General features: G+C 41.9%; 1 protein-coding gene across 1 annotated transcript in view; it reads right to left on the reverse strand.

Annotated features, from left to right (window-relative positions):
- Positions 1-552: 552 nt before the first annotated feature.
- BARX2 (BARX homeobox 2) overlaps positions 553-26,934 on the reverse strand; it is a 93,900-nt gene continuing 67,518 nt past the window's right edge. The window contains exons 2-4 of the mRNA XM_043997272.1: positions 19,434-19,731; positions 16,064-16,148; positions 553-1,344 (exon numbers count right to left, since the gene is read on the reverse strand). Of these exons, the coding sequence (XP_043853207.1) occupies positions 1,075-1,344; positions 16,064-16,148; positions 19,434-19,731 (653 nt within the window). The 3' untranslated portion in view covers positions 553-1,074. The remainder of the gene's footprint in view (positions 1,345-16,063; positions 16,149-19,433; positions 19,732-26,934) is intronic.

The raw sequence follows: 26,934 nt of genomic DNA on the forward strand, positions 1-26,934 counted from the left end.
AACACCTACTATGAGGCAACCACAGTATTAGGTGCTAGGGATCACTGGAATACAGTCCTTGTTCTGAGCAAATTTCCATATATTGACATGCATTTACCCTCAAACAATTGCCTCTAGGGCCTGAATTTTTCATTCTTCCAAGGGCTAAGTATAAAATTCCTTGTCAAGTCCCCACCCCCACCAAGACAATGAACACAAAATCCTATTCAATTATTTATTTTTTAATTAAAAAATAAAAGTTATTTTAACACATCTGCATTGGAGCTGTTGGGGATGGCATCCCCTGGCATCTGCATTGGAGCTGTTGGGGATGGCATCCCCTGGCATCTGCATTGGAGCTGTTGGGGATGGCATCCCCTGGCATCTGCATTGGAGCTGTTGGGGATGGCATCCCCTGGCATCTGCACTGGAGCTGTTGGGGATGGCATCCCCTTAATTGGTACAAAGGCACACGTCAAACAAACAAACAGGAACTTTCTTCAGAAACAACTCTAATAATTCAGAACTCCCTTAATCCCTGACCCACCCTGCCCTTCCCCCTCCCCACAAAAAATTTAAAATGTTTTCTTTTAAAACCTACAAGAAATAAGTGCTAGGTCACTGAGGATACTGGGAAGTGCCCTAGTTCCTCCTTATCTCTCTGTTTTGATTAGTGGTTGCCCTGGGGCTGATAGAGAAAGAGCTATGATGTCCTCCCTCTTGGTTCCAGGATGCAGCCTACACCATAAATAGGTTTTTTGTACCCAGCCAGAGTACCACAACCATCTCCATGACAACCATGGTGTCAGTGAGAAATCCCCAGGGAACTCTCTTCCTTAGGCAAGTTGGGCAGTCCTGTGGCTAGTACACCCTTTCAACAGGAGCAAGGCCTAAAACAAACAAGTCTTCATTCAAGTGCATGCATGCTGAGGATGATGTGAGAACATTCTGGGAGGAAGGGAGGGATTTGCCTGCCTTCTCTCCTCCCCAGGCACATCAGGTATGAGTTCTTTGGTGAGTTTTTTCTCCCTACTTCCCCCTGCCTCCTCTCCTCTTACCCTCAGTCACTCCCTCCCCTCCCGAGAAAGATAAATTTTAGCTTGATGATGCGGGTTCAGAAGAGGGCAGTGGTAGCTCCTGGGACTGGCTACTGGGGGACTCAAGGGCCTCTGTGGGAAGATCAGATGCCTTGGGTTCCTCTGGAGGTTCTAGCTTCTCGTGTTCCTGAGTGGGTTCTAGCACATCCTGCTTCTGAGCTTGACTGTTCATTTTCTCTTCAGCCTCAATCTCTTCTGAGGTGGGGATGGAGTTCTTCTTGGGACGCCCTTTGGGTTTGGTAGGAGCTTCTTGCCCACCTTTAAGAACCTGAGAAGGAAGAAAAAACATGATATGAGGGAAAGATCTGCTTAAAGGACATCCAACAGATTTAATTCAAACAGTTATTAAACACTGTATGCTAAGTAAGAGGCAAAGTACTGTCGTGGAATCCTGCCTCTAAGGCTGAACTGCATTCTGATGATTACCTATACACTTACTCCTTCCACATTGCAATCTTTGCCCCATCATGGTTTCACTATATTACAGATCAGCATAAGAAACTAAATAGGAATTTGGGGGGGACTTTTGTGGAACTCGCAGATGACACACAAAGGCCAGCAGACAACACCAAGCCTATGATCTAAATACATAACCCAAATGTTACAAGAAGGTACTGTAAAGAAAAAGAAAACATTCAGACATCTTCTCTGGTACCGAGGGAGGGCCAAAAATATCACATGGACTTTCCAGATCACTATGAGGGACCGTACCCCAGCCCCCATGATGTGGAAGAGATAACTGCAATTTGAACACAAATACAGGGTGAGGAAATCCGAGGTATCACAGAAAACAAAAGACAACAGCACTAACAAAGGGAACAAATGGGGAGGGGGAGAAATCAGGGAACGGTTAGTGATGCCTGAATTAAACCTTGTAGGAAGATATGGTTTCTGAGAAGCAGAGATGAAGAGGGGATGGTCCATTCCACACATGGGAAATGGCTTTTTCAAATATACCAAGATAGGATATGGACTACAGTTATCCCTTCCACACTGGGACTTTCCCCATTAGAGGCACCCTGCCCCAACCCCCTCAATGTAGAAAGGATGACTGTATTAATTTGGAGAACAACTAGGAGTCCAGAATGGCTGGAATGTAGAGTTCATTAAGGGGAACAATATGAAAAAAGGCTGAAAAGTAGGTAGGAGCGCATTGTAAAGGACCCTTAATGCCACATGAAACAATCTCTCTGTTCTGGAAGTAAGTACCAAGGTTTTGATGAAAAGGGTCCTCAATCCTGTATCCTACAAGATGAAGTTGGAATCAGTCTTCGATACAGTATCCCCCAACTTTTCTAGCCCAAATCAAGTTCTTCCCCTGGATTCCTACAGCATCTACTGTCAGTACCACATATTTTAGTATTTGCCCACACACTATCTTTCCTATCTGGTTCATTTGTGTATTTCCCTAATGAAACTGTGATGCCTTGAGGGAATATACCCCCCACTACCAGAGTTCCAGAAATAGTGATAGGATACATAAAATATAAGGGGAAGAGGCTTCTATTAATGGTTAGTCATTTCAACATGGGACAATGTTCCCAAATGTCCCAGTGAAGCTATCACACTGATTAATATAGAATGTAACTTCTTGAGGGCTGGGACTCATTTTTTGTCTTAATATGCCCAGCCCCTAGCATAGTGCCTTGCACATAGCAGGAACTTAATAAATATTTATTTAATCTAATAGTTGCTCAATTGATCGTCACACTGAATTAAATTGATTTGAACTGAATGTTCACCAGGGACTTGTAGGAACAATGTCTTGCCCTATGACAATAACATTATCTTTGGCAGCTGTCCGTTAGCCCCATTCCGAATCTCTGTCCATACTTCTCTCCTTCTAAGGCATCCTATTAGGGTGTTGTTAATAGGATTATTTGAATTAATTATTATCTTAAGCCAACAACTGCCCACAACTTAAGGTTATTAGTGATTAAACAGTATAGTCATTAAGATGTTGTAATCAGGTTAATGAGCTCTCACGTGGATCAGTCACTAAGGTGCTAAAAGTTCAATTTAACAAGCATGTATTAAGCAACTACCATGTACAAAGTACAGTGCTAATAACAAGGACCTAAAGATAAAAATGGAATAGTCTTTGCCCTCAGAGAGTTTACATTCCCCTGGTGGGGTTGAGGGGAACAAAGCAAACAAATGAGTAAAAAAAAAAAAAAAGAATTTTAGGAGAGAGAAAACCCTAACAACTGTAGATGAAGGGGCAAGGAGGACTTTCCATAGGAGGTGATACTGGAGCTGGGCCTTGAAGAAAGAAAAGGATCCTAAGAAATAGAGGAGAGGTGCAGAGGCAGAGAGAAAGAGAGATGGGATGACAAGTGTAGCAACCAGTAGTTCACTTGGCTGAAATGTGGAAGAAAGGAAGGAAAGGAAGGAAGGAAGGAAGGGAGAGAGGAAGGAAGGAAGGAAGGAAGGAAGGAAGGAAGGAAGGAAGGAAGGAAGGAAGGAAGGAAGGAAGGAAGGAAGGAAGGAAGGAAGGAAGGAAGGAAGGAAGGAAGGAAGGAAGGAAGGGAGAGAAGGAAGGGAGAGAGGGAGGAAGGGAGAAAAGAAGGGAGGAAGGGATGGAGGGAAGAAGGAAGGAAGGAAGGAAGGGATGGAAGGAAGGAAGGGAGGAAGGAAGGAAGGAAGGAAGGAAGGAAGGGAGAGAGGGAGGAAGGAAGGAAGGAAGGAAGGAAGGAAGGAAGGAAGGAAGGAAGGAAGGAAGGAAGGGAGAGAGGGAGGAAGGGAGAAAAGAAGGGAGGAAGGGATGGAGGGAAGAAGGAAGGAAGGAAGGGATGGAGGGAGGAAGGAAGGAAGGAAGGGATGGAGGGAGGAAGGGAGAAAAGGAGGGAGGGAAGAATAATAATATCAAATGAAGCTGGAGTTAGTAGGTCAGAGCCAGACAGAAGAAAGCCTGAAATGTCAGGCTGAGGTATTTGTATTTTTGTCTTACAAGCCACAAGTAGTGGACTAATGTAGTCAGACCTCTACCTTAGGAATTCATTTCAATAAGCATTTACCGATCAGTATGGCACAAGGGAAAGAGTGTAAAACTTGGAGTTTGGGGGCCTGAATTTGCATCTTGACTCTTCCATTTACAAGATGTCTGACTCCGTGGGACTCAGTTTCCTTATATATATATATATATATATATTTCCCTCATATTTAAGCTATTAAAGCTTAAAACTGCACCAAGACTCTTGGGACACCCTTCAGAGGCTAGATTATCAATAGATAAATATTTATTAAGGGCTCAATAAGTATCGGGCTCCATGCAAAGTGCTAGGGATACAAAAAGAGTCAAAAGACAGTCCCTGCCCTCAAGGAATGTACAATCAACCTCTAAATTTCCTTCTGTCTTTACATCTATGCTCCTCAGCATCTACTACGCACCAGGCACTGCTATGCTATGCAACGGGGATACAAAAACAGCAATGAAACAGTTAGATAATTTTTTTTTAAAATGACTGAACAGGGGAAGCTAGGCGGCTCAGTGGATAGAGCACTGGCCCTGGATTCAGGAGGACCTGAGTTCAAATCCAGCCTCAGACACTTGATACTCACTAGCTGTGTGACCCTGGGCAAGTCACATAACCCCAATTGCCTCAAAACAAACAAACAAAAAAAATGAACGAACAAATAAATACCTAAATAACATATACAAACATAAATACTATAAAATTTAGAGGATGAGGGAGAACACTAATGACTGGGGGAAAGACAGGTCCAAAGCATTAGCAACACCTGAGCTGAGCCATGAAAGAACCTAGAGATTCCAAGGAAAGGAGAACATTCCAGGGATGGGAATGAACCTCCACAAAGGCAAAGAGGTGGGAGATGGCATGTCATGTACAGGAATCAGAAAATAGGCCAGTTTGACTAGAAAGCAGAGTTTTTGAGAGGAAGTAATGTGAATGCAATCTAGAAAGATGGCTGCTCAGTTCAATCACTTTTCAGTCGTGTCTGATTCTTTGTGATCTCATTTGGGGTTTCCTTGCAGAGATATCGAAGTGGTTTGTCATTTTTTTCTTCCAGCTCATTTTATAGATGAGGAAACTGAGGCAAACAGGGTTAAATGACTTGCCCAGGGTCACACAAGCTGGTAAGTCTCTGAGGCCAGATTTGAACTCAAAATGAGTCTTCCTGACTCCAGGGCAGACACTCTATCTGCTGTAGCACCTAGCTGCCGAATTTAAGCTTAGCATAAAGGAAAAGTTCCTAACAACGGAGGCTTTCAAAAAGTGGAAAGGGATGCCTTATGTTCCCTTCAAGTAAAGATTGGATGTTCCATTGGTGGGGAATCTTTTTTTTCAGGTTTGGGTTCGACCAAGGATCTCTTGGATCTCTTCCAACTTTAAGATCATGACTGAGCAGAGACAGAGATAAAAGGATGGATAATATGTAAACAGAGACCTTCTCTCCCTGTGCCAGGCTCTGAAACCCTTTGATCTAGTCTAATTATATTAATTACCTGAGCAAATACAAGAACAGAGATGGGTCAGTCAACTAGCCTACTAGGAGCCAAGCGTTGTGTTCAGTGGCTAGGATACAAAAAAAGGCAAAAACAGTCCATGCCCTTCAGGAACTTATGGTCTTAACAAGTGGCCTTAGATCACCAAGGTTAACTAAGAAGATTATATTTCCATTGTTTCCATATTCAGGTCCCACCTGTGTCCTCTAGTGAATGCATCACATCCCATCTTTAAACTCCTAATCACTGAACATATTACCATGCATTCTCAGGGCTCAAATACTTATTAACCAGATGGTGATATACCCAGTTATTTGTCCAAGTTATTTCTCTTCTCTTGAATTTCAGATCCCTGTTAATAAAATAAGGGAATTCCAGCTCTAATCTATCAATCCATAAAATGATTGCTTTTGACCAAAATCCATAAACCAGAGCACACTTGAACATCTGTTTTATGGTTCGGGGATGATGAATTTCCTTAGGAAGAGATGTGAAGGAACCACTTACTAGTAAAATTATAGGTTGGTTTTTTCCCCCCCAAATGCAAGAAGAGTTGGTTTCTTAAGGCTATTTAAACCATGCCTTTTCAGTAGCATTAAATTTCCTATGGAAATATAAAAATCAGAAATTCTTCAGAAAACTCCAAGTTTATGTTGGTGAGAAGAAATTCAAGTAGGTTTCATCAACCTATTAGAGATTCCAATTGTATATTCCATAGGAATCTCAAATTCAACATGTCAAAAATACAATTTCTTTTCCTCCAAATCCACCCCACTTCTAAACTTTCCTATTTCTTTCTTTTTTTAATGACATATATACATATATATTTTTAATGACATATATTTTCTATGTTATTACATTTAGATATACCTAGATATATTCTAATACATATAACTTAGTATTTTAAATCCTTCCTCTTCCTTTTTAAAAAAAAATAGGCAGTTTTCTTTTTTCAAAACAGGTAAATAACTGTTTTATAAATAACATATATATCGATTTATATAAATAATATATATGACAAATTTGTTTCAATATAATTATAAATAAGACCTAAATAACTCATATATGTACAACATATATATTTATGTGTGTGTACACATATAGATACATATATACATCCTGTACCCTTCCCAGCACACCCTCCCCCACCTTTTTTTTCTAGATTAAACATTTTTATTTATGTTTTTCTCTTCCAATCTCTATCCCTCTTTCCCTCCCTCCCTTCCCCCCTTCCTGAGGCAGCAAACAATCTGATATGGGTTATACATATATGATCATGAAAAACATCACCATATTTGTCACTTAATGAAAGAAAGTGAAAAAAAGCATGCTTCAGTGTGTTCCATCGATATCAGTTCTTTCTTTGGAGGTGGATAGTATGTTTCATCAATATTGTTTTCGGATTGTTTTAGATTATTGTATTGTTGAGAATAGTAAAGTCATTCACACAATATTGCTGTCTCTGTGTACGGTGTTCTCTTGTTTCTGCTCACTTCCCAATACATCATTCCATACCTGTCTTTCCAAGCTTTTTTGAAGTCATCCTGTTTGTCATTTCTTACTACACAGTAATATTCCATCACCATCATATACCACAGCTGGTTTAGCCATTCCCCAATTGATGGGCATTCCTTTGATTTCCAATTCTTAGCCACCACAAAAAAGAGCAGCTAGAAATATTTTTGTACAAATAGGTCTTTTTCTCTTTTGGGGGATGTCTTTGGGATATAAATCTAGCAGAGGTATTGCTGGATCAAAGGGCATGCACAGTTCTATAGCCCTTGGAACATAGTTTCAAATTGCTCTCCATCAACAGTGGATTGGTGTGCCAGTTTTCCCACAATCCCTCCAACAACCAATATTTACCTATTTCTTTCAAGGGATACCCTCATCCTTCCAGTCGCCCAGGTTTCACAGTCATGGAGTTATGCTTGACGCCTCTCCCTTTCTCTCACTTCATATATCCTGGGATTTTGGCAAGTCTTGTTATTTTTATCTCCACAACCTTCATCCCATGTGTCCCCTTCTCTCTATTCATACAGAGACCATCTCAGACTTTCAACATCTCTGGCCTGGGCTGTTGAGGTCCCTTTGTATCTGATTTCTCTCCTCTACACTCTATCTACTATGTCATGGGGAAATTGGTTGTTGAGGGTCCTTAGGTATTCCTCTTTAAAGAATTACACCCAGGGCAGCTAGGTGGCGCAGTGGATAGAGTACCGGCCCTGGAGTCAGGAGGACCTGAGTTCAAATTCTGCCTCAGACACTTAATACTAGCTGTGTGACCTTGGGCAAGTCACGTAACCCCAATTGCCTCACACACACACACACACACACAAAAAAAAAATATTACACCCTCTCCCACACAGACCCAATTAGAATAAAATAACCTTTTATTTAAGAGCCAGAGAAAGGAAACCTGAAGAGGGGTGTGGAGGGGACATAGTACCAGAGACATGGTTCCTGAGATACCTATCTCCCCAAACAGGAGAACAGCCATAGCTTTTATAGATGGTGTAAGAAACAGGTAAACAGAGGTATGACTCCTTGTCTGGTGCAAAGAAGGAAGGCCATTTTATTACAATCTTGAAAGAAAAGGCACACACTTCCAAAGAAGTTGTGCAAAGCATGCTCGTCTCAGTGAGTTTATATAGGTCTGTCCCCAGTGCAAGGATTCCCTATCCCATTTCAACGTTTATCTGGCTACTCTGGATGCACATTCTTCACAACACTCCTAAACATATACCCCGACCCATGGGACTTCTGGATGGGGATTGTGTGGTTCTTCTCTTAGATAATTAACTGCTAGCTCAGCAGGAAAAGGAAGAGAATTTCGGGGATGGGGAGAAGCTCCTGGGACTTGAACAATGTAGTCTGCCCTATCTGAGAGAGACATATTCCTCTCAATTGTAACTGCTAGCTCAGCAGGAAAGGAAGGGAATGGTGGGGAGGGGGAGAAGAAGCCCCCAGGACTTGGACAATGTAGCCTACCCAATATTTCCTGAGGAGGGCACATTATATTCATCCCTCTCAGATAGTCATGGGGTGATCACCTGAACCCTTATTGTGGGTGGGCTGGGAGAAGTCAGGTGAGGAGCAGTTGTTCTATCTCTGTCCCCTTGGTCACTCAGGCAGCAGCCATGCCTAACAGGATTATCTCCCGGAGAGGACTGGAATAAAGGGTGGTGGTCCTGGAGTTATCTCAGTCCCTAGGGGGTGCATCTTATCTCCCTAGCTTCTTTAGGTGTCCTATGGTTTAGCTTCTCAAGAAGAGCCACCCCAGACCCGTGTCCCCTCACCTAGCTGGCCAGTTCAAACCTCAATAACCCCATAACACTCCACAAAACCCACAAGATGATTTTCCTAAAGTTCTTCCTATTCAATGAACTCCAATGACTATCTATTAGCTCTAGGATCAAATCTAAACTGCTTTGTTTGCCATTTAATGCCCTTTACAACCAGAACTCAACCTCCAGTCCCTAAGGTTGAACTAAATGTTCTCCAACACACTCATGGAAACATCAGAGATGTTAGGGACTCACGAACCTCAGACATAGACAAATTGCTGCCTTTCCTTGTGATGAGAGGAAGTCCCCTCCACTCTCTCCTCCCCCACATCTACATCACAGAAGGAGCACTGGGTCCTCAGGTTGCTGAACTGTAATAGACCTAACGTGTCAAGCTGACAGTTCTTGCCTGAATGAGTCGCTTGTCAGACTTCCACCCCACAGTCGCTGCAAAGACAATCTTTAATAAGGCATTTGTACTGACAGGATCTTCCTTTAGGGAGAAAAAGTCTGTCATGGGGCGCAGAGCACCCCAGAATTTCTCTGGGGCACACCGAGGAATCTTCTCCTTGAGAAACTAAACCAGAGGACAGATAACGCCTAGAGGAACCAAATCGGACTGAGCTGGCTTGGGATTCCTACCCTTCATTCTGGTCTCCCTTACCCTGGGGAGATAAGTTTGGGTGTGGCTTCGGCCTTTGTGTTCTGAAGAGGGATACGTAGCTACCCCTCACCCAATTCCCCAAGCTACCACCAGTGGGGGATGGTCCTCTCTCACTAAAGGAACTTTCCACAGGCAGATGGGCCACCCCCATCAGGCCTCTATAAAAGTACCTTCCAGTCTCCTGTTCGAGGAGATTTGGTACCTCTGAGCCATGTGCTTTATGCCAAATCTCCCCATGAAAAGTCTAAGGATTTCTTTCATGGTTTCCCTCCCCCCACCCTTCCCTTCCCTTGGCCCTAAATAAACTATCACCTTGTTCTAACTAAGTTTTGTGTGCAAGAGGGTGTAATTCTTTAAAGAGGAATTCCCAAGAACCCCAACCCCAACCCGTACCCATTTTCCCACTATATCAAGTCGGTAGAGCATTTCCACCAAAGTCAATATCTGATCATCGTTTCAGGCTTGCTTTCAAAAGCAGCCTGCGGAGGATAGGGTGCCAAGGTGGAGTTTGTGTTGAAAGCAGCTCCACTTACTATGAAAGGGGTGATATAAAATCAAGTTGCCCTGTATAACAATCAAGTTATAAAAGGGGAGGTCTAAGGAAGCAACCTAATTGGCAAAAGAAAGTCCAGCCCAGGCAATTAGTGAACACCACCCACAGGGCTTGGATCAGCCTAACCTGGCCTTTTTCCTCCATTGAGGGGGTAAAAAACACAACAACAATCAAACCATTTTCTAAATGGAATCAAACATTCCAGAGTGGTAATAATTAGGAGATAACTATCCTCTTCAGCAGCTTCAGGCACTCGACCTCTGGCCCCCGGCCTCTCAAGCACACCTGAAACTGCAATTATCTCACCCCCACCACCCCACACCCAGTACTAAATATTCAAATGAACCTTTGTTGACGTTCAGTCAACGTTCCCCCTCCCCCAGTCCCTATGGCCAACAATCATTACTTGTGCCAATTTAACCCCGCAGGGTCAGGAGTGGCCCCTACGTTGAATGTGGGCTGGGTCACACACCTCTCCCAGGCTCTCAGGAAAAACACCTGGCAAGCACATCTACTTCTTCCATTAGACATTCCTGTTCCGATGCCAGATTGAAGTCAAACTACTCTCTTTGCATACAAAAGAACTTGGCTTTTTGTGACCTTATCAAGGTGATCGGTATGAAATCTTCCAAAGAGACCTGGGACTAGACTAGATAATCTCTCAAATTAATTTCTTCCCCATTTTCAGGTATAGGATTTATGGTATTACTTTTGTTTGTGTTTAGAGGGCATTTATTTTATCTGTTGCTGCTCCCCCCACTCCTTCTAACCTCCAAGCTGAAAGGTCAAGGATCTCTTCTCTCATTTCATTATTGCCCCCAAAATGTTCTGCATCACCGGATGTAATTGCTGAGTGATTCTTCAAAGCCAAAGAACAAATTCAAAATCTCTAGAGTCATCCACTCTCCTTCAGCACTACCACATATCGGCAAACAGATATTTTTTGCTGAAGCTAAGATTCCCAACTAGTCTAAGTCACAAACATGGCTGGAAAAAAAAAATGACTGGGGCTGGTGGGTTGGTGGCAGTCATTCATCATGCTGGTAGAGTTGTTAGTCAAAGAGAAAGAAGGGTTCCTGGAAATCTAAAGAAGTTAGCTTTGACTTGTCTCTGTGGGCTTCTAACAGCTCAGAAAATCTTCCATCCAAGGGTCACCCTTGTTGAGGACACAGAATGACCTTCTAATTTAGGTTCTCTGGCTTAATCCTCTTCCTGGTGCTTAGATTCTAATTCCGTGTCTAGATCTTTTGAACAATGACACACTTGTGTTGAGGGTGCAGAGCACCCCAGAAGTTCTCTGGGGCACACCAAGGAATCTTTTCCTTGAGAAACTAAACCAGAGGACAGATATGCCTAGAGAGATAAGTGGAACCAGATCAGACTGAGCTAGCTTGGAGACCTCCACCCTTCATTCTGATCTCCCTTACCCCTGCAGAGATAAATTTGGGTGTGGCTGCAGCCTTTGTGTCCTGAAGAGAGAGATGGCTTGAGAGATCTCTAGCCACCCCTCACCCAATTCTTCTAGTCACTACCAGTGGGGGATGGTCCTCCACTCCTCACCCAACTCCTCTAGCCACCACCAGTGGGGGATGGTCCTCCCTCACTAAAGGAACTTTCCACAGGTAGATGGTCACACCCCTATCAGTCCCCTATAAAAGTACCTACCAGCCTCCTGCTGGAGGAGATTGGTACCTCAGAGCCACGTGCTTTGTTCTATACCTATCTCCCCATGAGAAATCCAGGGATTTCTTTCATGGTTTCCCTCCCCGCCCCTTCCCTTCCCTTGCCCCTAAATAAACTACCATCTTATTCTAACTGCTTTTGTGTGCAAGAGGGTGGAATTCCTAAGGACCCCTACCCCTACCCCAAACCCCAAATCCCATTTCCCCCATAACACTTGCAACCTATTGCAACATTCTGTGAACATTTCTGGAGCAAAATCCAAGAGCAATGGAATGAGTTCAGCATCTAATGTGCAAGGTGAAATTTACTCAACCGCTATGGTTTACCAATGATGACCAGTAAAAACTAGTTGGAGATGCTATCTCAGTTTTGGCAAACTGGCAACTCAGCTCTTGGCAGTGCTATGAGTAACTGAGAACCAAATACTAATCTTTTTCCAGTTCCAATTAGGGCACTAGCCTCTGAGACATCTTTATTACTCAATTATCATTTTTGTTCTTTTCCTCCCCAGTAGCTTAGTTTGCACTAATGAGATTAAAGTAGGTATGCTGAAGTTTTCAAGAATTTGTACTCAGTGGTCCAGAAGTCTCTAGGGGTGAATATGCCCCAGTGTATTAATCAATCTCAGCTCTTGAAATGTCCTTTTCAGGGAATTTCAGGCATTCCAGTGAGAAGGAAGAAGAGGTTAAAAGAATAGTATAGGTAGGGATCTTAGAAAGAAGAACAGGGGTTCCAGATTCTCAGAAAGAAGGAAGGAGGGATTTATTAAGCACCTACTATGTGCTAGGCACTGTGCTTGTGTGAAGAGCTATAGGGATAAACCTTCTTCATATTCATTCCCATTCTTCCCTAGTAATAATAACTAGCATTTCTATAGCATTTTAAGGTTTGTAAAGTGCTAAATAATAAGAATAACAAGCAAACAACAACAATAATAATAGCTAACATTTATAAAAATCTTACTATGTGCCAAGCCCTCTGCTATGCACTTTACAATTATTATCTCCTTTGATTCTCACAACAACCCAGGGAGGTAGGTATTGTCACCATTTTGAGGAAACAGAAGCAAATAGAGGTTAAGTGACTTGACCAGAGTCACACAGCTACTAAGTGTCTGAGGCTGGATTTGAACTCGAGTCTCTCTAACTCCAGGCCAGGGGCGGGGGCGGGGGGGGGGGGGGAGGGGGGAGGGGAAGGAAGGGAGGGAGGGAGGGAGGGAGGGCTTGGGAAGGCCCTCTATACTTCCTATACTGTCCCTGATGAGGGATCCAGACCTACTTACTCCCCAGATGGCCAAGGACAGGCATGAGTTATAGAGGTTCCTCAGTCCAGGGACAACCTTGTTCTGTACCCTGTCAGATGGCAGGGGCCCCTGAAGACAGCCCTACCAGACCTCCCACACTCTGTTGATCTTAAAGAAGTTACCATTAGTCACTGCTGTCTCCTCCCTGTCCCTGTGCCCTATAGTTTCACCCTTGGGAACATGCATGGCATGTTCACATTCCCACCCCTTTTCCCTTCACTTATCCAGATCTTACCCATCCTTCAAAACTCAGATCACATTACTCCTCCCAGAAGTATTCTCTGACTACCCCAGCCCACTTTGGTCTCTCCCTTCTTTGCAGTATAATTTAACACTTAATTATATATTTATACATATACATATACAATTATACATTGTTTTGTTTTGTTCACTAATCATTTCCTGTGCCTTGTCTCTGAAAGTTCTGGGACAAGAACACTGTCTAAAGTTATATGAATGACAATGTATTTTGACCCGATTTCCCTGGAACAGAGAACTATGAGGGAGAGAACCCTCTTCTACCAGCTCCATGATTTAGAGCAAAGTTTCTTAAACTATGGGTTGCAACCCTATCATATAAATGAATGTGGGGATTGTGAAAAATTTGGCAACAGTAAAAAGTTATGTATACCTTTTTTATATACCTATGTACCCAGGAGCATATGTAAAAATTTCTCAGCCAAAAAGGAGTCTTGAGTGAAAAAAGTTTAAGAAGGTCTGATTTAGAGAGATGCCTGGGATCACTGAGGGATTAAGTGATTTGCCCAGGGTAACATAATCAGTATATGTCAAAGAGAGGACTTGAACCCAGCTCTGCCTGATTCTCAGGTCTTCCTAGATCTTTCCTACTGTTATGGGGGAAAATTGGGTACGGGGTTGGGTTAGGGGTTGTGGTTCTTAGGAATTCCTCTTTAAAGAATTACACCATCTTGCACACAAAAGCAGTTAAAATAAGATGGTAGTTTATTTAGGGGCAAGGGAAGGGGTGGGGGAAGGGAAGGGAAGGGAAGGGAAGGGAAGGGAAGGGAAGGGAAGGGAAGGGAAGGGAAGGGAAGGGGTGGGGGAAGGGAAGGGAAGGGAAGGGAAGGGGTGGGGGAAGGGAAGGGAAGGGAAGGGAAGGGGTGGGGGAAGGGAAGGGAAGGGAAGGGAAGGGGTGGGGGAAGGGAAGGGAAGGGAAGGGAAGGGGTGGGGGAAGGGAAGGGAAGGGAAGGGAAGGGGTGGGGGAAGGGAAGGGAAGGGAAGGGAAGGGGTGGGGGAAGGGAAGGGAAGGGAAGGGAAGGGGTGGGGGAAGGGAAGGGAAGGGAAGGGAAGGGGTGGGGGAAGGGAAGGGAAGGGAAGGGAAGGGGTGGGGGAAGGGAAGGGAAGGGAAGGGAAGGGGTGGGGGAAGGGAAGGGAAGGGAAGGGAAGGGGTGGGGGAAGGGAAGGGAAGGGAAGGGAAGGGAAGGGAAAAGAAATCTTTGGACTTCTCTTGGGGAGAAAGGCACAAAGCATATGTCTCTGAGGTACCAGTCTCCTTGAGCAGGAGACTGCCAGGTACTTTTTTAGGATTGACGGGGAGAGGGGTGACCATTTGACTGTGGAAAGTTCCTTTAGTGAGGGAGGACCATCCCCCACTGGTGGTAGCTGGGGGAATTGGGTGAGGGGTGGCCATCTCTCAAGCCATCTCTCTCTTCGGGATACAAAGGCAGCAGCCACACCCAAACTTATCTCCCCAGGGGTAAGGGAGATCAGAATGAAGGGTAGGGGTCCCAAAGCTAGCTCAGTCCAAACTGGTTCCCCTTATCTCTCTAGGCTTATTTGTGCTTTGGTTTACTTTCTCAAGGAGAAGATTCCTTGATGTGCCCCAGAGAACTTCTGGGGTGCTCTGTGCCCTCAACACTACTATTTACTATGCTGTGCTGCCTCTTAAAAGTATCATTTAGGGGCGGCTAGGTGGCGCAGTGGATAAAGCACCCGCCCTAGATTCAGGCGTACCTGAGTTCAAATCCAGCCTCAGACACTTGACACTTACTAGCTGTGTGACCCTGGGCAAGTCACTTAACTCCAATTGCCTCACCAAAAAAAAAAAAGTATCATGTAAATGTGAGTTATTATAATAGTCAAAGGGATTATAGAACAGAGTAAGTGCCCAATAAATACTTGATTGATTTATTAAAAGGACATGTGTTTGTTTGCATTTGTATCTGTATCTCATTTGTTTATGCTTCATCAGGTGGAATCTTCACATTAAAAATTCATCTTTTAAAAATCCTTCCCAGGTTCCAGTTGTCCCAAAGAGCATCTAACTACGGTGGCCTAAAGGGAAACAAACACTGCGCTCTCTGGGGAGGAAAAGTAGAGGGCAGTATCTTTGGGGTGGTCTGAATTCCATTTAAATCCTGTTCCTGCACCTACACCCCAACCATAGAGAAAGCCCACCTTAGAAAATGATGTCATTGGAGAGCCTCTGGCTCAGTAAGGATCTACTGTCCTAATCACCCCAGCCTGAAATTCTATTTATGCTATTCCTCTTGATTATAGAATAATAGGGATGTCATGTGGAGATAACATTGTTAATAGGAGAAAAAAATGGAGCTCTATTTGTCTCTTTGCCCAAGGCCGCCGTTATGTTAAATAATATTGGCAGCAGAGACAACGGTGATGGGAAAGGGCACTAAATTTGAAGTTAGAAAAACCAAATTTGAATTGCAGTTCTCCTATGTGACCTCAGGCAAATCCCTTTTTTTTATAGACTAGAGAGTTGCAGTTTCTTCATATGTGTAATGAAGAAATTAGACTGAATGATCTCTAAGGTTCCATTCAACTATAAACCCTATGACCTTCCCAGTCCCGTCCAACCAAATGTCAGAGAATTCCAGTTCAGAGCTAGAATAGACTTTAGAGATCATCCTGTACACCCTACCCTCATTTCATAAGTGATGAAACTAAAGCAGAAGTGAAATGACTGCCCCAACATCACAAAGCTTGCTACTATTTCCAACCACTAAAAAAACTTGAAATGACATTATGGGTTTTTTTTTTTTTTTTACCATTTTCTTCCATTTCATCCTGCGATTTTGATACCAAGTCTTTACTTGGAGTTGAGTGAGTCCCAGAGACTGAGCAAGGTCCAACCTAGAAGGCAAGGGACACAGAGGTGTAATGAGACAATGGGAAAATGAAGGCAGGCAATAATAGGATCTTGCAGGGTTCAGTCCAGCCCTTCTCTCCCAAATAAGTATTACTAGCTCTTCCTGTAAAACTTCCTAGGGATGAGAATCCCTAGATCAAATCATCTTAACCTTGTTTATTTCACTGACCCCGTTGGCAGTCTGGTGATGCCTATGGACACACAATGAAATACATAATAAAAACATAAAATAAAATACGGAGAAAAACAAAGGAAACCAAAGGTTAATGAAAATCAAGATATAAATTTTTTTCCCATCAAAGTTCATGGACTCTCTTAAATTTATCCAGACTCCGTGGAAAGGCCAAGAACCCCTGTGCTAAAGGATGAGAAGAGATACTCATCCCCACATTGACTAAGGGCAATCCTCTACCTCAGATATTTCACTAAATTGGAAAGCATCTCTATCCCTTCATTACAAAGTTTTCTTCCTGACATTTCATTTCTGGTACTCTTAGGTGAAAGCTCTGGCTAAACATCCAAGCTGGAAATAAAATACAAGGCCACATATTTCTTATATAAGTTCTATAAATTCTTTAAGACTCAGTTCAAGTCACACCTATCCAAGAAGTATTCCCTTTCTACTCCAGCACATACCAGTCCCTCCCTTTCTTAAACTCCCACTGCTCTTAGAGACAAGATGATGGAATTTAATTCTTTACTGTTTTTCATTTGTTTCATATATGTCGATTCTGTTTCCAGTTGGAAATGTAAGCTTCTTGAGGCCAGAGAACCATACTCATATTTCACCATCTACCTCAGGACTGAGTATCCAGTCAATATTCAATGAGTAGCTTCTGAGAGACTTGAAAAAACTGGGCATGTTTAGTGTGAAGAAGAAAAGACTTGGGGGACACATAAATTTCTTTGGGTATTTGAAAGGCTATTATGAGTAGGAAAGATATGATTTTTTTTCCGTTTGGCCCTTTCCTCCTACATAGGAGAATTGTGTCCTTAACATTAATTCACCAAAGATTCTGGGACCTGATATGCAATCACTCTGGATTTCTAGTCTCCCTGTAGTCAGATCCCTTCCACAGCCTCCTTCAATTCTCTTTGTGACTCAGTCCACTTGAGGTCATTGGGTACATTAGTCAATGGAAGGTTCAGTTCACAGGCCTGCCACTGGTTACCAAACTACATTAGCTCACTTGAGAAATATGCATCTTTGATTCATTCCTGTCTAAAGAAACATGCTTCTCTGTAATCTCCTCTCTTTCTCCCTACCTGCCACCGTTACAACTTCTCTTTTCCCTGCACATTTACCTAAATGAGATTGCCTAGGAAACCAGGGAAACAAACAGAGCAAGAGGGAGAGGGCTCAGGGAGGAGTGATTGCTCATAGCCTCAGTCACGTACAGAGGTGAGGAACATCCATAATGGCAGATTAAGGCAACAATGTCGGGTGCCTGCCAGATGGTGTCCACCTCCCCAGGCAAGAGAGCCAATCCTCTGCAGGTCCCTGGAACACCTGAGAGATGCCTGGGCAGGTATCTGAGGCCCCAGGAAGGGTTTTTAGGAGCTATGGAAAAGCTTCTTTGACTTTTTTTAATTGGCCTGAAATTAGTGGTTGGTTTTACCTATTCATCTCAAAGTCCTTTAGACACATCATACAATTAAATAATATTGCCCATTTCACTTACCTGCAAAGTAGTTGGCTCTTAATGCTGTGTCAAGGATTGGGGTCACAGGGACAGATAATGAAGATCTACAGCTAATCCCCAATTTCCTTTTAGTCAATGATTTCAGTCTCCTCTCCAACTAAACCTTTGACTCAAGCAGCTACCTGAAAGCTTAATACACATTTGAGTTTTACTGCTTTTCTCTGTGACAGAATGAAAAGCGGACTGGATTTGGATTCAGAAAACTTTGGGTCTAATCCTAGCCCTGCTTCTTACCACCTTCAGGACTATGGCCAATTGCTTAACTTCTGGCCTCAGTTTCCTCACCTATGAAAGAAGGAGTTCAGCTATATAATTAGAAGATTCCTCACAATTCTGAAACTCCTATGATCCCTCTAGACCAAGGGTTCTTCACCCCCTTGGCAGCTAGGTGAAGTCTACAGAATCCCCTCCCTCAGAATAATGTTTGAAGTGTATAAAATAAATTACACAAGATTGCAAAGGAAATAAATTCTTTTGAAATAATTATCTAAATATTAAATTTAAAAAGTTCACAGACCCCCAGGTTAAGAACCCCTGCTTTTGACCCTGTTAATTCAGTGATATGAAACCTAGCATAGAAAGATAAGAAACAAGAACTTTGAGAGTCCCCCAAAAGATTGACATATCTTCTCAGAAACCCCCTTTATAGTTTCCTCTTGTTCTCCAGATCACAAAACTTCATTTAAGAGTCAGGACACTTAAGTACAGAAAGTGGATGCGGTTTTTCCAAGCCAAGATTGCCCCCACAAGATAGCAAAAGAGACCCTGGACACTAATCCCAGGACCTGCTCAGACTCCAACCAGTGCCCTTGCCCATCTCCCTAAGACAACTGCCATCTTTTTAGTATTTCTAGTTCACTCTGTTCCCTGAATGACCTCCAAAATAGGGGCAGAGAGGAAGATACCATCAAAGCCTGGATACATGGCTGCTCTACTGAGGCAGCCACACACACTGGGAAACAGCTGAGGGTACTGTGCTGAGGGTGTGGCAAGTACAGACTTTCGTAACAGTTCCCTTGACTCTCTGTGTCCACCTTAACTGGTATCATGTCACCAGGCAGTGAGCTATGGAATATAATCCTACCACTGGCCCAGAGATTCATAGAATGTTAGAGCTGGAAGGAATCTTGGAGATCAGCTACTCATATTCCCAACATTTAGCAAAGGGCAGAATTGTATAAGAATCCTTAGCACAGCCCAGTAGCTTACTCACTGAGGGGGTCATAACTACAAGGGGTTTTCTAGAAAAGGATTCTCCCCTTCAAATAGAATATTATTAATTGATTTATAATATCAATATTATTATTTTTCATTGTTTATGTTTTATATCTAATTAACTTTATACATATCAACCCTCTATCTACCCAGACCAGTAGAATATAGCTCCTTGAGAACAGGGACTTGTTCCTTGTCATTGTATTATTAATATTATTAATCAATAACCACCTGAACAAAGAGTTCTGGGAAACTCTTCCTCCCCTCATTCCTCCCACCTTAAATCTGTAGAGTCACCCTCTTCTTCTCTCTTTCTCTCTCCATTTCCCTCTCCCTCTCCCATCAGTTTACCTGTCTGGTGTGGAAAGATATTTCTGTTTCTGAAACTTTTTCTCCAATCCCATGAGCTGCAGCTCTGTAAAGATGGTCCGGCTACGACGGGGTTTTTTCAACCTGGGAGTTGGCTGTTCAGTCTCAGACTCACTGCTGGCTGGGGCCTCACTGGCTGGAGCATCAGAAGTGGCCTCTGTAGCTGGGCGACATGACAAAGCCTGGGCAATGCGAGGGGTGGCAGGAACCAGATGGGAGATAACGGGAGGCTGCCGGGTGATCACAGAGAGAAGAGGGTATGCCCGAAGGGAAGGGGAGCCTAAAAGACAAAATGGAAAGGCAGAAGCAGCGTCACCAAAAGGATCATGAGGACAAGAGACAATTTTCCTATCCATAACTAGAAAATGGGCAGACTATGAATAGATTGGATTTATACCAGGGAAATAAGGATGGCAAATTAGAAAAATTAAATTCAGAAAAAGCTTTTAACAAAATACAACTCACATTTACATTAAAAACATTAAACAACCTAAGACTAACTTGATTTTCCCTTTTGTCTGCAGTGGCTTTTCCAATAAGATCAGGGGTCAGAAGGATGTCCATTTTCACCACCATCCTTTGATGTAGTTTTAGAAATCTTAAGATAAAATAAAGAAACTGAAGGAATAAACATAGGAAAAGAAAGAAAATGATCCTTTTCTGTAGATGACAGAAGGCTTACTTAAGAGAACTCCAAAGATTCAAGTAAAAGAAAACCAATTGAAACAATAACTTCAGTAATGTAGCAGGATATAAAACAAATCTACAAAAATCATCCACCTGTATGTTCCTGTTGAGTTTTGTATATACAGAAATAGAAATGCCATTCAAAATGACCATCGAATGTATAAAATCTTGGTGGCTCATGTACCACGACACACAGAAATTATATGGGCACAACTACAAAACACTATTTAAATACAGACTTAGCTAGAAAGAGATCAATTGTTGATGGTCAGGCCTTGTTAATCTAATAAAAATAACATATTACCTAAAAGTTTCAACAGATTTACTACCATACTAAAGTTCTATTTTATAGTATTAGACAAAATAAATCTAGAGGAGCAAAAATCCACGAATTTTGGAAATAATGAAAATGGGAACACTGTTCTCAGAGGCTGATTTGCCAATTGGGAATAGGAAGAGAAAAGATATGTACTTTGGTCTCTGTGAGTTCTTGTACTATTTTCCTGCCTAGATAATTGGATTTCTCTCAAGCCTTGGGTTAGAACTGTACAGAAATATGTATTCTGAGACTAACATCCAAACTTGGCCCGAGGCCTATGAACATCAAAAGACTATTAGCAAGTTCCTTCATTAGGGCCCTGCTTATATTGTGAAGGATATTCATTAGTTAACTTAAATAAGACCTTTGCCCAAGGATTGTCACTGTAAAAATGCTAACTTAGACCCTTTGACCTTGTACCATTCTCATGTACATGTGAATTTTTAACCCTTCATCTCTTACTGAAAAATATTAGCATAAACTTTGGGTATCTAAGTTTGAATGAACATATGTTTTTAGTTGCCAAAAGAAGAATAAACATGGAAATGAATTAACTAGAATGAATGGATTTTCTTTAGGGTTTTTTTTGTTTGTTTTTTTGGGGGGGCAGGCAATGAGGGTTAAGTGACTTGCCCAGGGTCACATAGCTAGTAAGTGTTAAGTGTCTGAGGCTGGATTTGAACTCAGGTCCTCCTGAATCCAGGGCCGGTGCTTTATCCACTGTGCCACCTAGCTGCCCCCATGAATGGATTTTCTAATAATTGTTTTCATAGAATCACAGAACCTCAGAATTAGAAGGAATCTCAGCAACCTTTCTAGTCCAACCCCAACCTGAAGAGAAATTTTCTCTACAACATATTTGGCAAGTGGCTATCCAGCCTTTAAGGACAGGGAAATCATCTGTTTCCTAAGGCAGTCCATTCCACTTTACATCCTTCCTACACTTCTGACTTTAAATTTTTCCTAACCATTTTCATCTCATTGTTAGATTTGTTCAAATGTTCTAACCTATTGAGATCTTTTTGGATCCCGATTCTGTTGTCCAACATCTTAGTTACTTTTCTACCTTTGTGCCATCTGAAAATTGACTAAGAATGTCACACAAGTCTTTAAGTCATAGGATAAAATGTTCAGTATTTAGAGGGTCAAGTGAAGATCCCTCAGGCACTCCATTTATGTCAATTCTTCATGATCCCATTTGGGGGTTTCTTGGCAAAGTTAAAGGAAAGGTTGCCATTTTGTTCTCCAGCTCATTTTACAGAGGAGGAAACTGAGATTAAGTGACTTGCCCAGGGTCACATAGCTTTATAGAGTGTGTGTGAGGCCAGATTTGAACTCAGGAAAATGAGTATGCTCTTAAGGAAGCCATCCTGGCACTGCAATCACTGCCTCCTTTTCCAGATGCTCATTAACCATCCCTTTAAATAACATTCAGGAATTTTGCCAAGAATTATGGTCTTATGTAATTTGTTAATATAGTTTCCATTCGCCTCCCTTTTTTATAAGACAGGACAAAATTTTCTCTTCTCTAATATTGCTATATCTCTTCCATTATCTTCCCATCATCACAAATAATGACTCAGCAATTGCATCCACCATTCTTACAGAACTCTGGAATATATAGTTTATCTGGACATGATATTTTGAACCAATCAGGGATAGCTATTTGACCTCCTCTCCAAGTTAATTAGTGAGGTAATAATATTAACTCCTTGTCAGCCATTCTTGTTCTATACTTCACAATGAAAAGATCATTGTCCTTAGCAGAGGAAATGAAGGAAAATAATGAATAATTAACTCTACCTTCTCTACACTATCCTTTATCCAGATACTATCTACTTTGAGCTCTGGTCACATTTTAATATTGATCTCCTATCATTTGTCTTTGGTTCCATCTTTTGTATGTGTCTTTAAAATCTAAGTAAAAAAGTATATCTACATAAATATCTTCTGACAACCCCACCTTTTCCTCTTTAGCAGAAAGAAATATTACTTTTTGTGTCTTCAGAATTTCATTTTTGAAAGCTTCTCTGCCCTCCTATACTATGTAACATTTTATTCCATAGAATGCTACCCATTCTTTCTCAAAACCAATGGAAATCCGATCTCCCAAAATATAGGGTATATATTAGACTATGGCTTGCTTTCCTCTTCTCTAACACAAATTCTAAGATAGAATGTCCATTTCACTGGGCATTGGCATCCTTATTTTAGCGATAAGAAATCTGAGAGCCTCTGAGAGGTTATATGTCTTGCCCAGAGTCATAACATAAGTATGTTCAAGCATTGTACGGTAGGAATACAATAGAATATAAGCTCCCTGAGACAAGATCCTATTCTGTCTTAGTAGGCCCAGAACCTATTATAGTTCCTTGTACAAAATAGTATTTCATGAAAGCTTACTAGATTAGGTTGGAGTGTTCTTTCCATTTTACCAAGTCATCAGATTTTCATAGGCCAATCAAAATATTTTCAGGTTTTACTATTTTTTGAAACTATACACAAAATGTATATGCCTGAAAAAGAGCATGGGCATGCACATTGAGGTAAGACATTAAACTTTTTACTGAGCCGCTCAGCTACATAGCAAGTCCTTCCTTCCTAAAGGGGAAAGGCATAAGGCCTTTTCCCTCTAGCAATGACTGTCCTAACACACTTTACAGAGGAACACGGCTCCCAAAGGATAGATGTGCTCTGACAAGCCTCCTGAGAGCCTCTCTCCCACCCCTCCTCCAACAAACCAACCCCTGAAATGTACTCCCATTTCCGATTGAGACAGGCAAGTGCCAAAGGTTTGAATGGATAAGTATCTGTAGGTTTCTAGTTTGATGGATTTATGTATTAAGTATTCCTGGCCTACATATCTTACAAAAAGCTTCCAAACAACACATGTAAGACACAAACAGACAAAAAGACACAGGTGCAGACAGATAAAGAGATACATAGGGGGAAAAATCTGCACTGAAATGCACACAGAGACATGAATAAATAGAAACAGTTCTGCTGATCCATGCACATGTGGGAACGAGCAAGCGCATTCACACACATCGCTCACACACACAAAACTGTTCCTATAGATACAGGATCACAAGTTTACAAATCACAACTCCAGCTTGGTTGCTGGCGCTGGAGGCACAGAACAAAGCTACTTGGGAACATTTTCCCACAAAGAGGCCGTTGATTATTGAACACTATGTGTATCTCTCTCCCAGTCACCTCCACTTTCTCAAAATTTCAGCAGCTCTAGGCTCTGTCAGTTTCCATGTCAAGTCAGGAAAAGATGGGGGTTGTCCACAGCAACAGAGTGCCAGTGATGTCACAACCTTCCCCCTCCCCACTTTATGAAGGATGGTCATGATTCTTCAAATAATCATTTGATATTTGTGGGGCACCATAAAAAAACCCCAAGACCACATCTTGAGAATCCACAATCAGGGCCCCAACTAACGCAAGTTTTGGGGAGGGACAAAAAAATTGGTTGAAAGTGATATGGAGGGGCAGCTAGGTGGCGCAGTGGATAGAGCACCGGCCCTGGAGTCAGGAGTACCTGAGTTCAAAGCCGGCCTCAGACACTTAACACTTACTAGTTGTGTGACCCTGGGCAAGTCGCTTAACCCCAATTGCCTCACTAAAAAAAAAAAAGAAAGTGATATGGAGTCAGAGGCTATGTGCATAAACTGTGTGGGGGAAATGGATATGTTGGTTAAAACTAACTAGCTGTCTTACATTAGAACTTAGTTCTGGAAGTAGGAAATAAGACAGACAAGGTAAAAAAAAAAAGACAAGGTTTCTCATGCAGGCTCAAGCAGTTGTGTGAGAAAGAGAAAGGGGTTGGGGGAGAAAAGAAGGAGAGAGAGGGAATAGCTCATACTTGGCCACTTAACCTCATTGTAACCAGTCGTTGGAGTAAACTCAATCTTTACAAACTTTGGCTTTGTGTGTCTAAGTAAAATAGAAAATATTTTAAGAGGCCAACTCAAAGGCCGACAAGATGTCTTGGCTATAGACTGGCTCATAAAGTGAAGAGAACATTTTGATGAGTTAAGTGTAAATGAATCAGAAACATACGGAATGAATTTCCCCCAGTATCCACATGGAATTGGAAATCCTGAAGTTGCCATGATGTAGGCCCTGGAATCACTATCCCATCAAATAAAAAAGTTTAAATGCACATGCAGGCCTTACAAATGAAGGACAAAGAGGTGCGGCTAAGCAGCTCCATTAGGGTTTGGAAGAATCAAAAAAGTTTGAGAAAAAGGAGCTTGGGACATCTACCCAATGAAGGCAGTGAGGCAGCATGATACCCTTCTATCTCAAAGTAATAGTAGCTAGAGCATTTATATAGTGCTTTAAGGTTTGCAAAGCTCTATTACAAATATTATTTTCTTGGTCCTCAAAACAATCCTGTGATATAAGTGCCATTATTACATTGCCATTTTACCAAAAGGGAAACTGAAGCTAGAACAGGTTAAATGACTTGCCTAGCACCACACAACTAATTAGATTGTATGTTCCTTGATGGCAGAGATTGTGTTTTGCCTCTTTTTATGTCCCTAGAGCTCAGTACAGTGCCTGGCACATAGTAGGGTGCTTAACAAATGTAGATGATTGACTGAAACCAGATTTGATTTGATTTTATAATTTTTTTTTCAGGGCAATGAGGGTTAAGTGACTTGCCCAGCTAGTAAGTGTCAAGTGTCTGAGGCCAGATTTTAACTCAGATCCTCCTGAATCCAGGGCGGGTGCTTTATCCATTGCTCCACCTAGCTGCCCCCTGAAACCAGATTTTAATTCAGGTCTTCCTGATTCCAGGTCCAGTACTCTATCTGTTTTGCTAACTAATTGTTTATATCACTTACTTAAAGTGTCATAACATTTACTCAAACAAGAAGACAAGCTCTGTCCCATAGAGTCAACCAAGCACAATAATTAAAATATTTAAACACTAGTAAGTCAAGCCAAGATACATAGTGCAAGACAAATTAAGCCAACTTTGCAAATAGATTTAGGGACCTTACTTTACTAGTCTCCTTAAAAGTTCACCAGCGGGGGCAGCTAGGTGGCACAGTGGATAAAGTACTGGCCTTGGATTCAGAAGGACCTGAGTTCAAATGTGACCTCAGACACTTGACACAAGCTGTGTGATCCTGGGCAAGTCACTTAACCCTCATTACCCCACAAAAAAGTTCACCAGCCTATGGCAGGCAGATACTACATTTACTGCTGCAGGATATAACCCCTCCACATTTTGTAAATAGTCTTGACCAATTGCTATGGATGAAAACAATGCCTCACCTGGGGGCCAACCTAGTAGTCAGATGAGGTCTTCCCACTCTTTGCTGAGCTGATCTTTAGATGACAGACATACCCCCTTCACTGGGCCTTTACTCCCTTAGACTAGTGTAAGTTGAGTCCTGGCTCAGGGGGTACAAAAAATTAATAGGAGATCAAAGTGGGGAAAGGAGACCCTCTCACTGCCCCAGAACCCCTGGGTCCAGACTTAGACCCCTGAGAGTATCCCCTGGCTGGGGAAGTAGGTGCTATTATTAACCCTGTTTTACAGGTGATGAAACTTGCCTGTTACAGTTAAGGATGAAAAGAGTTAAGTGACTTGCACATAGCCAATAAGCGTGTGAGTCAGGATTTGAATAAATGTAGGTCTCCCTAACACCAAGTTCAGTGCTCTCTTCACTGGACCACCACCTAGATTAGATCTCATTCTAGATCTAGATCTCAATCACTAACTTTGAAACTTCAGAAATAGTAAATTTGTATTAGGAAACACATTTTTTCATCTTCTGTTACTTGGGAGGGGGATGTTTGGGAATAGAAGTATTGGGTAAAATCTGCAAGGAATATGATTTTAGCTCAATATAAGGAGCTATTCAGAGGCAGTTTGGCTTACAACAGGCCACCCCAGTATATGCTAGCTGTGTGACCATAAGCAAGTCACTTAAACTCTCACTGCCCTAGGCAAATGTTCTCTAAAACATCTGAACAGTGAACCCTTATGAGTAAAAAAAATAAATTATTTACAAAATTGTAAATGTGTTCTTCTGCATTAATGTTATGAAACATACACGAAAATAGCTATAAAAATAAAGGTGAAATAAGCAATTTTAAAAATACTTTATTAATTGTACAAAACCCTTTTTGCCCTCACCTAAAACCTAAAAATTTTGGTTGAAAATAGTGTGACTAAATATGTTTCCTTATTCTTTAAAAAACTTGTGTCTATCTTGGCAAAAAAAAAAAACCCTTATAAATAATGCTTGTCTTCATAATTAGTTATTCAGTTTCTTTAATTTATGTAGTTAGTCAAGTATGTGAATTGTTTCAGCTACTTAAAGATGCACAAGTCAGTGGATGTTTTTTATACTGAGCAAAGTAATCATTTTTAGAATAGGGACTGAATCTGTGACTTCATTAGTAGAGAGAACTAGTTCCAAAGTGAAGAAATTCCTCCCTCAGGTCAGT

Source organism: Dromiciops gliroides, chromosome 3 (assembly GCF_019393635.1).
Source record: "Dromiciops gliroides isolate mDroGli1 chromosome 3, mDroGli1.pri, whole genome shotgun sequence".
In the NCBI taxonomy this organism is placed as follows: Eukaryota; Metazoa; Chordata; class Mammalia; order Microbiotheria; family Microbiotheriidae; genus Dromiciops; species Dromiciops gliroides.